Source organism: Rhinolophus sinicus, linkage group LG06 (genome assembly GCF_036562045.2).
Source record: "Rhinolophus sinicus isolate RSC01 linkage group LG06, ASM3656204v1, whole genome shotgun sequence".
NCBI classification, from domain to species: Eukaryota; Metazoa; Chordata; class Mammalia; order Chiroptera; family Rhinolophidae; genus Rhinolophus; species Rhinolophus sinicus.
The window spans coordinates 126077994-126093885 of record NC_133756.1 but is presented as its reverse complement, the minus strand read 5'-3'; the positions used below and the strand labels follow the sequence as shown (position 1 = coordinate 126093885).

At 35.1% G+C, this 15892-nt stretch overlaps 1 protein-coding gene across 1 annotated transcript in view; it reads left to right on the top strand.

Annotated features, from left to right (window-relative positions):
- The window catches only part of RNF141 (ring finger protein 141), a 31783-nt gene that overhangs the window by 3105 nt on the left and 12786 nt on the right, over positions 1-15892 (top strand). The window contains exons 2-4 of the mRNA XM_074335995.1: positions 5877-6070; positions 9203-9311; positions 15232-15413. Coding sequence (XP_074192096.1) covers positions 5928-6070; positions 9203-9311; positions 15232-15413 — 434 coding nt within the window. The 5' untranslated portion in view covers positions 5877-5927. The remainder of the gene's footprint in view (positions 1-5876; positions 6071-9202; positions 9312-15231; positions 15414-15892) is intronic.

Sequence of the window (15892 nt, the reverse complement as noted above, 5' to 3'; positions counted from 1 at the left end):
TATTTTATGGTGTTCAGAAAGAACTGTAAATTCTAGGTTCTCTGCACTGTACCAGGTTGAGAATTACTGTTCCAGGCTCTTTTGGTAATCTCTAGATTTTGTTCCCTTTTAATTGAAGGAGTTAGTAGTGGTCAGGATTCCCAGATACCAAATACAATTACAGGATAACAAATTAATGTGCTTGTTATATGGGATCTCTGGTCCCACTCCCTGCATAAGAATTCAGGATAAGGTGAGGCCAAAAAGGAACACCAATGGAGCCATGGATGGGGGTTCATACCACTATAGTCTCGCTTGCGGCTGGACTGGAGCTACAGGAAGCAGGCTCCACACGATCCGCAATCCACCATCCATGCTTCTCTGCCAACCAACCCCACCCCCTAGCATAGCCATAGCAGTTATATTAGTGGCTAATGGCTAACCGTTAACAGCTGATGGCCACCCAGCCACAGCAGATGGCCATCTGATTACAACTGATGGCCATCTAATAACCGAGCCTGCACCTTTCCACGTGAGGCCGAGAGCCTGGAAACTGCTCTCTGGGACTCTGTCCCCACAGTGCTGCCTCAAATTATAAACCTTATCATTCAGAGTTAGGGCACCAGATCAAAACAATGCAGAAACAAAAGGGACCATTTTCTAATCAATAAATACGTAATAAGTGACTGTCATGCAGGGTCTCTGGTGCCGCTCCCCGCACTAGAACGCAGGATATAGTGAGGCCTAAAAGGAACACCCACGGAGCCATAGATAGGGGAGTCATACCACTATATTCTCGCTGGCAGCTGGGTTGGAGATACAGGAAGCAGGAGCCACACGATGCCCAATCTGTCGGCCGCTTCTCTGTCACCAACCTCACTTGCTAACTGTAATCCGCGTTTGCCAGCCACAATCCGCTGCTAGCATAGCCACAGCAGTTATATTAGCGGCCAATGGCACACTGGTTATTACAGCTGACGGCCAACTAGCCACAGCTGATGGCCATCCAATCACAGTTGATGGCCATTTACACCCCCCCACCACACCCCCAGCCAGCACCTTTCCACGTGAGGCCGAGAGGCTGGAAACTGCACTCCTGGCTCTGTCCCCACAGTGACTAAATTAAGGCTTCTTTTTAAATACTTGTATGTGGTGGGCATGTTGATTAAATTATCATTACATGTTTGATCCTACTAAGACCATATATTTCAAAAGTTTAATTTTTTATTTGTTAAGTAGTGTAAGTATAATTTAAAGATTTCAGTCTGGTTGAGTAAAATCTTTTATTGTATTTTGATTGGATTGATACAGGAAAGCTAGAGGGAACTTGAGTTTCACTTTGAGAGTAAGATACTAGTGGTTAGAGGTCACCTGCTCTACATCTCACCAGAGCAAAAATCTTCTCTAAAACACTCATTAGGTGAACTTCTAATCTTTATTTAAACACCTCCACACTTCAATGAAAGCAAGCTCACTACATTACAAGACAGCCCTTAACACTTCTGGATAATTATGGCTGATAGGAAGTTTCTGATATTGATGTGAAACCTGCCTAATTGACACTTATTGGCCATTTTGTTCTCTAGCTATATAAAGTAAATCTTACTTCCTCTTCCTCATGAAAGCTCTTCAAGTATTTGAACAAACCTAGTATCATGTTGCTACATGTTGTTACTATGATTATCTAGAATACAATGCTTTGTTTCCTTTACTAGTTCTATAACATACACTCTCCCCAAAATATTCAAATGATTAGTGCCCTTTAAAAGTGACTGCTTAGAGCTGATCACAGAACTTCAATGTGGTTTAACCATTACAGAGCACAATGGGATTAGGCTCTTGCACTAGACATATGCTTCTAGCAAGAGTTTAGGAGTATTTAACAACTTTCTTGTCCATATTTACCGTTGACTTATTTTGACTGAAACCCTCAGACCTTTTATATTTTAACTACTTTTTAAACACATCTTACCTATGTGTTTTTTGTGCAGTTGGCTTTTCAAAATATATTCAGAATTAACTTTTAGTTATATTCGCTATGATTTATTTCATTCAGAATATCAGTATCTATTTCAGTCTTGATTTTGGTATTCAGGGGACATTCTTTTATTTTATTTTTTTCAAGAAGCAAACTTTATTGAAGAATTTGGTGGAAAAAAACTGATGTTTCTGGATAATTGTGTATTTGTTTTACATTTAGTCACAGGTTTATTGTGGAGAAGAATGTAAATAAGCATTACTTTAAAAATAAGTTTTCAAAGGGAATTCCTGTCATGAAGTAGTTGATTTGCTTCTGCCCCAGATTCCCATGAATGGGCTTTCCCTCTTTCTTTTTAAGTTTTACTTTTTTATATTAGTTTCTGGTGCACAAAACAATGTAATAGTTAGACATTTATCATTTATATCCCTCACACAGTGACAACCCCCCTCCCCCATCCACTATCCCTCTGACATCGCACACAGCCATTACATTTCCACTGTCTACATTCCTAATGCTGTGCTCCGCTTCTAACTATATACATAATATATTAACTTGTAGTTGACATTCATTATTCTTCAGCTTCAGCTTCAGGTGTACAGTGCAGTGATCAGGCATCTACATCTTCCCTGAGGTGGTCTCCCTAAAGAGACAAGTTCAGGGGACATTCTTCATTCATTCTAATTTTAGTCATCCACAGATTGGGCCGGCATGAGGTCTTGTCTTTGGGTCATCAATAAAAATGATAAACAGTCTATCTCTTGATGCCAATCTTTCCCTCTGCCTCTCTGCCTTAGTCACTCTGGCCTGTTTTGATTACCTCCTTTCTATGTTAGGCACTTGCTATGACCTGCCTGGAATGTCCTTGCCTCGCCATGCCTCTACCCCTCTTCTCTGGCTAACTCTGTCTAATCTCAAGTCAAATGTTGTTTGCCCAAGGACTTCTTCCCTGACACAAGACTAGGTCAAGTCCCCCATTTATAGGCCTTTTATAGACCATTTATAGGCTTTCATAGCACCCTGTACTTGTTTGGCTTAGCACTTCTCATTTTGTAACTATATATATATATATATATATATATATATATACACACACACACACACACATATATGTATATATATATTTCTTTTTAATAGGTTGAGATTAGTGTATTTTTTATTTTATTGGGGAATTTGGGGGAACAGTGTGTTTCTCCAGGGCCCCTGAGCTCCAAGTTGTTGTCCTTCAATCTAGTTGTGGAGGGCGCAGCTCAGCTCCAAGTCCAGTCGCCGTTTTGAATCTTTAGCTGCAGGGGGCACAGCCCACCATCCCATGCGGGAATTGAACTGGCAACCCTGTTGTTCAGAGCTCTCGCTGTAACCAGCTGAGCCATCTGGTGGCCCCGTAATTATATATTCTTGATGTGATTGTTTGTCTCTTCTCCACTGTAGCAGATGCTCCATGGTGACAAGAACCAGATTTGTTATTCACTATTGTATCCCCAGAACATAGCATAGTGCCAAGTACATAAAACTTCTTGAATTTAATTTTTAAAAAGGCCATGCAACACAGTGGCTCCTTAACACCAGTCTACAACCATTGGCTTCTGATGATGTTTTCACAAGTTTGGATTAGAACAAGAAAAATAAGGGCGATAGTGTACGTGTATATATGTAGCATAGGTCAGTGTGAAGTTATTGCCTTCTTGTGAAGGGCTTTTATTCTAGTATACCTTCTACTTTTCAGGTTATAAATTGTTCTTTGTAAATTTTTTGTTAAGTTTTGGGGATTTTATTTGTTTGTTTATTTTTGGAAACTATCCTTAAAATAAAAATAAATGTGCAACACCTTGGCACTCTGAAATTTTACCAGTCTTCGAGATCCAGAAATCACTAATGTTGAATACCCTAGAGACCTCCTCTAAGCTCTTTGTTTCTCTTTGGCTACAGTTGCTATGAATCCACTTGGCTATATTTAAAATATATAATTTTGCCTTCAGAGATGTTTTTTTGGTGGCCTGGATCTTCCTCAACAACTTCCTTTCATTTATCTCTGTAATATAACATTTATTGTTGCCAAGTAAGCTCAGATTCAAAACAGTAATTGTTGAGTTTTTCTTTTTTAGTACAATGGTTCTTTTCCTGTATTTAATGTGACTAAAGAATAAATCACAAATACAGTACATTAAATTTTAATAGCAGTACATTAAATTGTAAAAGCAAAATTTACATGTTTATGGTTACTAAGAACTCTTATTGTAAATGTTTTTATATTTTCAAGTTATACATTTTATATTTTAGAGTTATAACTTTATTATTTTTTTGATTAAATGATAAAATAGGTTTCCTGGCAAAATTTTTCCTATGAAATTGTTACTATTTCACCTGCTTTATATGATATGAGTATTAATTCAGGTAAGATAAAATGATAGTCTTTGAAAGGTAAATAAAATGGAATTTCTTAGGGTTGGGAGGATCAGATTTTTTAAAATTGTAATGCTTTTTTCTTTTTCTAACTTTATAAAAAATACCCTACTGTTAGCTACGTGACTTTTACTTTAACTTCTCTGTGCTTGTTTCCTTAACTATCCTAACCTGTTTCTTCATCTATAAATTTGTCATTATGGGGATGTAAATGAATGGATTCATAAATACATGTAAAGTACTTAGAAGATTACATTTAAACACAATGATTGTTTAGTTAGTAACAAATATTTGCTTTTACTATTATTAATAGTATTCATATTATACAGGGATCTTCATATTCAGTTATAGAATATGTCAGCATAGATAAATACTAAAAATTTATCTTGTTTTCTGTTTTAATCATATTCTTAGTGCTTGATATTCCAATAAATCATTATTTACTAAAGGAAAAATCTACGTATCATAAGCAAATCCAACTCTTCACTAGCCATGATATATAGAATTATATTTTCAAGACTTTAGAGTAAGTGGTTACTAAATAAGTGTTTTGTGGTTAAATTTTGAAATCAATTCAATAACTTACTGATCTATATTGACAGATTAATCCAACCTTTTAACTAAAATATCACCTTTATATTTAAAAAACAAGTTACATAAATTCTAAGTTTAAAACACCTATAGGAATTAAAGGGCAAAAGAGCTGTCTCTTTTTTCAAAGCAGAAAATGTGAGGTGGTTAAATTATGTAGCATTTTAATTTTCTTAGGGTTTTCACACCAAAAATCTGTTTCATTTACATATATTTTACAATTAAAAATAAGTTGCACATTCATAAAGTAGTTCAACAACAAATTTTTTAGCTGATATAATTATATTATGATTACATATCATAATATATCATAGTGGTTAAGAATATGAACACTAGAATCTGGAAAACATGAGTTCAAAGTTCACTTCAACTACTTACCAACTGTTCAGATAAGTCTCTTAGCTTTGTTTCTTTACATGTAAAAGAGGAATATAGTAATGCCTACCTCTTAGGATTGTATGCAATAAATAAGATAATATGTGGAAGGCCCTTAGTTTGGAGTCTGACAGGTGGTAAGCAGTTAAGACATGTTCTGGGGAAAATTGTATAAGGCTAAACAAGCTTCCTATTAGATACAGTCACTTAAATGCTTCTGGGTGAATTGTCTGTGTGTTTGTGTGTGTGTGTGTATATGTGTGTTTATATATAATGGGTATTGACTTGGCAAAATTATAGAAATAGAGATTCATCACCCTCCCAATAATATAAGTGAATCCTGTTTTCTCATTTAGCTATGTGATCTAAAAAATAGAAATATAAATCTTTACTTTAAAATATAGTTTAAATAAATTCCACATTAGGCTCATGTAAGGCTACTGAATTCTCACTTAAAGGTACTCCTAGTTTTTCTTTATTTTCTTGAAGGGATGGGTAGATTGCTATTTTTATATTATATATAAAAGTAACTTTTATATGTATTTGACAGAAACTGTGTGAAGCAGCACTCTTTCTGGATTTCAGAAGACATCATTTCATCATGGGACAACAAATTTCGGATCAGACACAGTTGGTTCTTAACAAGTTACCAGAAAAAGTAGCAAAACATATCACACTGGTTCGAGAAAGTGGCTCCTTAACTTATGAAGAATTTCTTGGGAGAGTAGCTGAACTTAATGATGTGTAAGCCTGGCTCTTTTTATCATTTTATTTTTACCCCCTTATGTATGCCCCATATGTCATGGCTGTCTGAGAAGTAACCAGAAGTATTGATTGGTAAGACTTAATGTTTTCAGCAGCAGTTAGCAAATAAAGATTGAGTGCCTACTATAAGACTTTCTATGTGACTTTTAAAATATATAATAGGAACAAAAGAGACGGAAGAAACATAAAATTACATTTTGAACACAGACATATAAATTGATTCTTATTTGAAAGTACTGAAGGGAAAGTACTGAAAAGAATATGCCAATGAGTCACTCTAGAGAAAGGCTTCTAGGATTGTCGAAGGGCACTCGGGTTTCTATATATCAACCAATTCATCTGGTTAATAAATAAGTAAATCTTCTGTGTTTGTTTACCGAGCCATTATTTTGCCAGAGAAATGCATATATATTATAGTAATTCATTTATCATCGCTGAAGAATAAGATACTGCATTTATTATTATTTTCTAATTAGCTAATATCTTTAAATCTCTACTTAACTCTTGAATAGATTAATGTCTAAGATGGAATATAAATTTGTCTACCTTCTTAACGTGCACATTTAATAGAATTTAGTCTTTTGTTTGTGAGTTTATCCTTTATTATATCAATTTTTATACTAATCAGTATAGAAGCTATTAAAATACACAGGGCTCTTTGTCCCTGAATAGCCCCAGATTGTTATGCTTTTAAAATATTGTTTTTTGTTGTTTGTGTTTTCTTCCCTAATGACAGATGAACAGATGTCACTTCTTTCTCTTAAGTCTTTCTCTAGCAGCACTTACATCCACCTCTCCATATACATATATTCTACCTCCCTTGAGGTATAATTATGGTGTTGCTTTTTAAATTTTTAAATTCGATCATAAAGGTTCTTTAGTCTGTTCAATTTAGCTAACGCTCATAGAGCATATAGTATGTATAGAGCACTTTGCTGAGGGTTGGACATTTTAACTGAGGCCTAAAATGATTACCCAAGTATTAATGGCAGATCTAGCTCTCCCTAAGTATATTCCACTTTAACCTCTCCTTAAACCCCCAAAAGGCCAAACAAAATCACTTAGAAGTCTGGACCCACTTAGTATATATATAAACTTACTTATAGTCACTATTAATAGTTTAGGGTAAGATACATGAACCTGCTCCCTAAGCTTTGTGGTAGCTGTACTGGTTGATAAGAAACATATTTGGCCATGTGGAACACATTAGATAAAGAGAAGGAAATACAGTCTTTTTATGGACATGACTGGAGCCTACTGTTATTAGCCAGTCATGAAGAATAAAGAATTAAAAGTTTATCTTAGAAGATTAGTTCTTTTAAGAACACTGGATTTAATTGTTTGTTGTTTAAAAAACAAACAAACACTATGGCTATATGAATGGATCCTGTATGGATATATATGTATGTAAATGCATAGAAAATGAACTAGAAGGATACATACATACTAGGTCTGTAGGGAGTTGGTGGAAAAATGGGGCAGTGAGGAAGATTTTACATTTTACTGTGTATATTTGTGTATTGTCTGATCTTTTACAATAAAAATGTAGTCATGTGTTTTTAAAACTTTAGCATTTTACATTTTTCTTTTCTTTCTTTCTTTCCTTTTTTTTTTTTTTACAGCATCCAAATGGTAGGATTTGAGGCATTACTTCTGGGACCATAGTCTTAAGGAGTGAAATTGGGTTGAGAATTTAATAGTATCATAAGAGTGGTTTTTTGTTTATCATTTCAACTCTTATGAAGAGTCATCAGTGACATTTGCCATCCCTTTAGAGCAGGCGTGTCCAAACTGCGGCCCGCAGGCCAACTGCGGCCCGCAATCCATTTTTAATTGGCCCGCAGCAAATTCCAAAAATATATTTAGTTTACTTAAATAAACCAGGTGAGGCAATACATACTTCACCTCGAGTGAGTGGCCTGGCTGTTTGTGTATTTTACCGCATATGGCCCTTGGTAAAAAAATGGTGAAAAAAGTTTGGACACCCTGCTTTAGAGTCTTGGAACTTAAATACATAAACCTAGTCCATTATACAAAATTTGCCTTTTGGCCTAAAGATACTGAATAAAATGTGTCCTACGAAAGCATCCACAAGCTAAGCTTACTGTGTAATACTGAGGTCATGGAAAAGAATATCTTCCTTTTATTTATTTAGCTCAGGACTTTTCTGACTGGATTTGGTCCTTAAAACCAATTCTCGTGGGTCAGAGTTGGGCACAGTGCTATCTGAGAACTAAAGTTAAACCTCTACAGAAGAAGCATGGCTTGATAGCTAGAAAAGAGAACTGGGAACTGGCACAGCTGAATTACCTTCACTGGCCAACTTTGTTACCTAGGGCTAGTTGATTAATTTTCAATGACCTCAATTTATTGAGCTGTAAGTCACTTAGTTCTGAGTATGATAGCCCCACGGTTCTTGGAAAGAAATGTGAGTAATGATAGAAAGGAGCAGGAATACTTAAATATGTCTTTGAACTGATTTAGATAGGCTTTAATGGCATGATTTTGAGTTATCCTCTAAAAGTGTTATGTTTTTAGGTTAGAATCCTGTGGCTCTAGATTAAAATTGTTCTGCTAGTGGAAGATAGTAAAGATGTATTTAAAGTGTCTCAAAATCATTTGCTTGATCCAGACCCAAATTATCTATAAGAAAATTTTTTTCAAAGAGATGTGTTAGTATTGTGTTTAAATAAGGACTCAACCAAGAGCAAGATTTTTTCACACTTTATATACATATCTGAGGCAATAGTCAAACTTTGTATAAGTGAAACCAGCTAAAGTTTTTCTTTTAAGTACCTGACTCCTTGGACATGTTTTTCATAGATGTCTTTGTTAGAAATTTAAAGACCATTGAGATAACAGATACAACAAAAACAGATTTATAAATATCATTCCAGTATGCTGTTGACTTTAAAATTAAGTTGTATGTTTAATCAAAACATTCCTACCCTTATGTTTTAAGAATCTAATTGTGACAATCATTATTATTTGTCTTTGTGTGTTTTCTTCAAATTTCCTTCTGTCTTTTAAAGTGTTTCTTGAATCTGGTTTCATAGCTCCATTATTTTCTATGACTTTTCATAAAATTAACAAATGTGCTTGTCTCTTCAGAACTGCTAAAGTGGCTTCTGGCCAGGAAAAACATCTTCTCTTTGAGGTACAACCTGGATCTGATTCCTCTGCCTTTTGGAAAGTGGTTGTACGGGTGGTCTGTACCAAGGTGAGAGTAATAGCGACTTCCGATTCAGAGCTTAAACTATTTTGATGGTTAGGACCACATTTAATAGTGTAATATATATATTGAAAATAAATGTTAATAATTTGGTTATTATTGACATTTATTTATACAATTATGTAAAGCATAGTTTTGATACTATTATTGCCTTCCAGGTTAACTGAATCTCACTGGTTGTATGTATAATTGCCACATAGCGGAGATTTTTATAATCAAGGAAGGTGGTAGTAAACTCATCCTTACTTTCTACCTCTCTTTTTGGATTTAGCTGGCTATAGAATCCTAAGGTGTCGCCCTACTTAGCTCTAAGATGACTCCTTAAAAACTAAAGTTATCTTAGGAGATCATTTTTTTAAGAACACTGTTTCATTTATTTAATAATCATTTTAAAATCCATTAGAAAGGTTTGGTTGTTCTGTTTTGTTTTCTGATTTTTATAGAATGGATTTTTCACCATCAATGCACCATGTCTCTTATTTCATCTTTAAATTTTAGATAATTGAGTATTTCAACTGTGCTAAAAAAATATAATGGCAGCTGTCATAAAGTATTAGGAAGACTCATTCACTAATGGGTAGATTAGAAGAGATGTTTCTTAACCTTTTTGAGGCCATGGAACTTTCGGTGAAAATGAAGGAACGGATTTTATTAGACCTCCTCCTATCCCAACCCCTGCTCTAAAACAAACAATAAAATCATCCATATGCATATAAACAATAAATTGGGCAGTCATGAGTGCCCTCAAGTCCATTCCTGACCAATCCCTAAAGAACTCCTGGATAAGGAAATTATTTTCTTGTGTATCATGGACCCTGAGGGTTACCCAAACAGTATGCCATGTTTCCCCATGGGGTTGATTGCCACTACTGTGTTTTAAGTGTAGCAGGGTTGATTATGGATAGTTGATTAAATTATAAGTTCTAATCAATTTAAGTACTAAAAGAAGTTTCAAGAGGATTAGAGGTCACCTGAGACTAATATAAAATAATGTTGAATGTCAACTGTAATTGAAAAATAAAAATAAAATAAATAAAGAGTATTAGAGGGTGAAAGATAGATGTTCATTCCAGACTTGGCTAAGTGCCTGAAGTTGAGTGGCACCTGTTAAAGTTTACAGTTGATTTAGAGAAAATACACAGTATAGTTTAATACCATTCAGCTGAGTCTGTCCACATTGAAATTTGCTTAGTTGATTTTTTTTGTAAGTCCAACTGTTAGAGAGTGATATAATAGCTATTAGATATTAGTGATATAATAGCTACATCAGTCAAAATTTTTTTGCATTCATCACAGAGGTAGCTAATGTACTACTTACTATGAGTGGTAGTGTAAATTTATACAATATATAATGTGTTACAAATAATAATAATAGAATACACACTGAAATCGTGATAATTTGATGCAAGACAGTGTTTTGTTATTTATATTTCCATTCCTGGGCTCAAAAATTGTATACCAACCACATATTTTTTCCATTTTCTATTTTTTCATTTCTGTTATTGGGTTTATATTATCTTTACAGTAAATTTATTAGGGGTTTTTAACAGTGTTATAAATACACTCCCAAAAGAACTCTAGGAATCTGCAACTTTTTACTTTGCAAAGGAATAAGGTAAATAAGAGATGAAGAACGGAACTAAAAACATGTTAGACTCATTCAGATAGGCTCAGTATCTCTCCTACTCCCATCATCCCACAGCTGCAAACTTACATTGCACATAATCTTTCAGGACTATTTGAAAGTCAACTTCGAAGGATACATGGGTGAATTTATAAGAAGTCTAGTGACAAAGGTCGTTTCTGAAAAACACGCATTCTTACTCCTTTTCTTGCCCTCTCCTCCACAGTAACCGGCCATCTGATCTCAGCCATTTTGCCAGGTTTCACTTCCAGTGTGTTTATAAGATAAATTCCATGCTCTCAAGGAGACTGTAACTGTAGCGCAAGTACCTCTTTCTTTTCATCCAGATTACCTTAGATTCTGTGACTAATCTCCATAGTTGACTCATCTCCTGATTCTAATTTATGATGCTGTGAGACTAACCTTTCTTAAAGCACAACTCTCATCAGATCGCTTGCCTGCTTAAAATTCCTCAGCAATTCTTCACTGGGTACAAAATGGTCCCAACTCTTTAACCTGGCATTCAAAGCCCTCTACGATATGGCTCCAAACTATCTTTTCTGTTTTATTTACCACTATCCCCTTTTATACTTTATCGTCTCCCCAGGCTTAAATAATTTAAGGCTATATAGCTGTTACTTTCCCACCTCGGTGACTTTACTCATTGAGTTCCTTCAAACTAGACTGTCCATTCCTGTCATTTAAGTTGCCATCAGCTGCAAGTCACAGAAAACCTGTCCCACTAGTTTAAGTAAAAACAGTTTTTTATTTTCTCAGTTATCAAGAAATCCTGATATAAAGTAGCTCCTGGATTGGTTAATTCAAAGACCTAGCAGATCCCTATTCCCAGCTCGTTGGGTCAATATTAACTCACATCCCCTTACACCCACGCTGACAGAAGGGGTGTGATTACCAGGATTGGTTTAGATTACACTAACCAGGACTAACTCCTGAGTCATTTCCGGGAGTTGTAGATACCAAAATAAAAATTAGGGCTGGCAATGAAAAGTGGGAACAGCATTGGTGTAAGCAGCCAGTAGTTTCTGCCTCACCTTTTATTTCTGCATGTCTAAACTTGATGTCTCTTTAAAAGCCCACGTCAAATACCATCTCATCCATAAAGTCTTCCCTAACAGAAATTATCTTGCCTCTTCTAAACTCCAGTAGCATTTTATTTATACTTAATAATTAAATTCTATGTTAAGAATAAAATTATTTATTTAGGTTCTTAGCTGCCCTACTGGATAGTAAGCCCCTGAGGGCAGGAACTCTGTCTGGATTCATCCTTGTATCTCTAGAGCCTGTAGTGTTTTGCAGCTGGAGGGCACTCAATGTACAAGTGAAGAAAAATCTGTTGAAGAAATAAAAAAGTCTTCATTTTTAAATGATTGGGATAGATTGAAGCTTTCCTTGCTCATTGATACAGTATAGTACCTAAATTACATTTTCTCCATCTTTGTTTCATAAGGTACTCAGTTCACAGTATAAAAGAGGCCAGTATAAATTGTAGAAAGCTGTGGGAATGGAAATGTATCAGGTTTCTGATTCCTTAGTTTTCTGTTGCTCCTCTTTAACAAACACAGAATTAATGTTTAATATTACTATTAGTCAAATTCCTTTTCACCTCAGTATCTCCAACCATTACATCTGTATGTGATTTGACATCTTCCTTAAAAAAAGATTCTAAATAGACAAAAATATTAAAAATGCAGGCAATCAGATCTTTTGTAAATTTTCTTGATTTTAAATCTAGAGAAATGTTTTATTTGCATTCCTTAGGTTTTGTTTTGTTTTTAAGAATCTATGAGAAATCAGTGTTTACATTAGAAAAAGAATTGGCGTCCAATATGAAAAACTGATAGGAGACTGAAATTTCGTATCTCTTAATCTTAAACCACTAATAAACAATTGTGCTATAACCTATGTTTACAATAAGACTTTATCTTGACTGCCATCTACTATCATGATTATCCTCAAACAATATTTAATTCACTATTAAAAATAATCTAAATGATGTTAAAATGGAATGTTTTATGGGAATAATATTAGAAATATTAATGGGTTAATTAAAATTATGGACTAAGGTAGCTTCATGAATTATATTATTTTCATCTGCCTTGTAACTTAGACCAAAACGTTGCAGTCATCAATGACTTCTCTTTTTCTCTTATACCCCACAGTCCATCCATATGTGAATCCTGTGTCAGGTTTCAAAATATATTTAAGAGTCTAGCCAGTTCTGACCATCCCTATTCCTAGCAACCATCGTCTCTCATGGGGTTATTCCAGTAGCCTCCTAATTGGTTTCCCTGCTTCTGCCCTTTTCCCCATTCTGCCTCGTGTCAGCATAACAACCAGTCTATTCCACTCATAATCTGAAGTCAAATCAGATCATATTACTCCTTGGCTCCAAACTGTCCATTGACTTCCCATGCACTTGAAATAAAAGCCAAAGTCATTGCTCTGATCAGGAGAGGCCTATACATCCTGTCCCTACCTCACCCGCTACATCATCTTCTCCCACTCTTCGCTCTCTCATTCTTGCACCTATTCCAGTTCTTAAACGTCACCTCTGTGAGGCCTTCCCTGCAACCCTTCAGCATTTCATCTCCTCTGTTTAATCTTCTCTATAACACTTCCATCTTACCTAATCTGTATTTTATTATCTGTCTCCCCTGCCTATAGTGGAACCTCCATGAGGGCCATGATTTTTGTCTGTTATACACACTATGTCACCAGTGCCTAGAGCAGTGCACATAATACTGTAACGTCCATATTTGTTGCATAAATCCTATGATTATAATAGTTGCAGTTTGATTAACTTTGTCTATATGAATTATTCCCTAATTTCTTCTAAACTATGCAGTTCCAAAGGAAGACTGGGCCAGTCTCTTCAGCTCTGACAATCTATTTTGTACGCCTCTATAAATTCCTACCACCTTTAATTCTATTTATTTTTTCTCAACCCCATGTCTAGTCTTTTACTACAAAGAATATTGCATATTTGCATTTCCATGTAGATCTTACCTTCCCAAAATTTAATCAGTTTTCTGATTGTCAGCGATGGTTTTACCATTTTCACTATATAGAATCTGACTCATACTTGATTCTCAGTTTTTCCTCTCATTGCCTTCTCAAGTAGTAGACAATAAATGGTAGTTTTCTGTTTTTTTTCTCATTGCCTTCTCAAGTAGTAAACAATTATTAAATGTTAGTTACAGCTACTATTATTTTCATTCCAAATATGGAAATGTTGCTTTTTTTGGTAACATGTAACCTAATGACTTCACTTTCTCATATCCCCGGTTCCATCAACACATTTCAAAACCTGCTTCAGTCACAATTTTAAGACCCTCTGTCTGTGTATCTCCCTGCATTCTTCATTTCTAAGTATTTTCTGATCTTGTTTGTTCCATTTACCTTGATACGCACTTCATAGATTTCATTGCTTACTTCTGTTCCCCCAGTCTTCATATCGTCTCCTGTGCTGAAAGGCAGTCTCACATATCTATCGTGTGGCTGATTAATTCGACTTCTTCAACTCTACTGGCTTCGTCATTTCAGAAATGAACATATACCCCACTCCACAAGTCCCGAAATCTTATGAAAGCGATATTCTCTCCCCTTACCTGTTATCTCACACTTGCCCCAAATATCTCCTCACATTAAGAATATAAGCTAGCGCAGGGATAGGTACAACCTGTAGGCTACTGGTTCTACTTCCTATTAAATGACTTTTTTGCTATAGCTCAAAATGGCTTTCTGGGGAAAATTCAATCACTTTTTGTTAGGATTTACTTTAATGTTCTCACCTTCATTTGGAAGTTTGAGTACAAAATAGAACTTAAGATATTCAAGAAAGTAGTCTGTTGTTTCAGTTATAGTAGAATGGCATATGGTTGTTGGATTCAAATAAATCCTTTAATTAAGAAAGTCTTTAAGAAATTAAAATTCAAAGAATTGTCTCTAAAATTCATTTCTTAAATCTGGGGAAGTTGCTTGACCTCATCAACTCTAAACAGGATGATGACTAATCAATCCTACAGGGTTATTGTGAATATCAAGTGAGGTGCATGTGTGTAAGTACTTTGAACTCCACAAATACAGGGAACACGATCTTACTCATTTGTTGAGACTCTTGCTCTCCTGTTAGGTAATTTGCAAACCTGAAAAACTTCTACTTTATAGGATGTTTGACTAAATATTTGTTCCCCTTTTCTGGGAAAAAATTGATCAGAGAAATTATCGACTTTTTTTTTTTTTTTCATTTTTTGGTATTTTTAGATTAACAAAAGCAGTGGCATTGTGGAGGCATCACGGATCATGAATTTGTACCAGTTTATTCAACTTTATAAAGACATCACAAGTCAGGCAGCAGGAGTATTGGCGCAGAACTCCACCTCTGAAGACGCTGGTGAAAACTCATCATCTGTAACATCTTGTCAGGCTAGTCTTTGGATGGGAAGGTATGCAATACATAAGTACTATGTTTCTCTCATTTTACAATATGCGAGCTACTGAAATCTCATTAGTTTTTTTGCTGGTGCTGTTTGTGACATCGTAAATCACATTACTTTTTGTCTCAATTGATACCATGTCCCAGATCAGCTTTTGGATTATTCTGTGCTTCAGGACATTGTTAGAGTGCCAAATTAAGGAAAAGTTAACATGGCTCACACCAACTAATATTTCTGTCAACCCCGTTTCCATGAATCCAGGCTCCACTCTACATGCTTGCATTTAGTGACAAAAGATTTATAGTTAATGTGCCTCTTATGATAGGTACTTAGGTTCTTACACACTCAAAGTCCCTCAGGGAATTAAGGCCAAGAATCTAGTAAAACCATTCCAGTTTTCCTTAAAAGTATCTGACTAATTGGAGCATTATATTTTTAAATACTGGCTCCAGGATTTGGCAGTCCACTCAGGAATGAACATGTACATA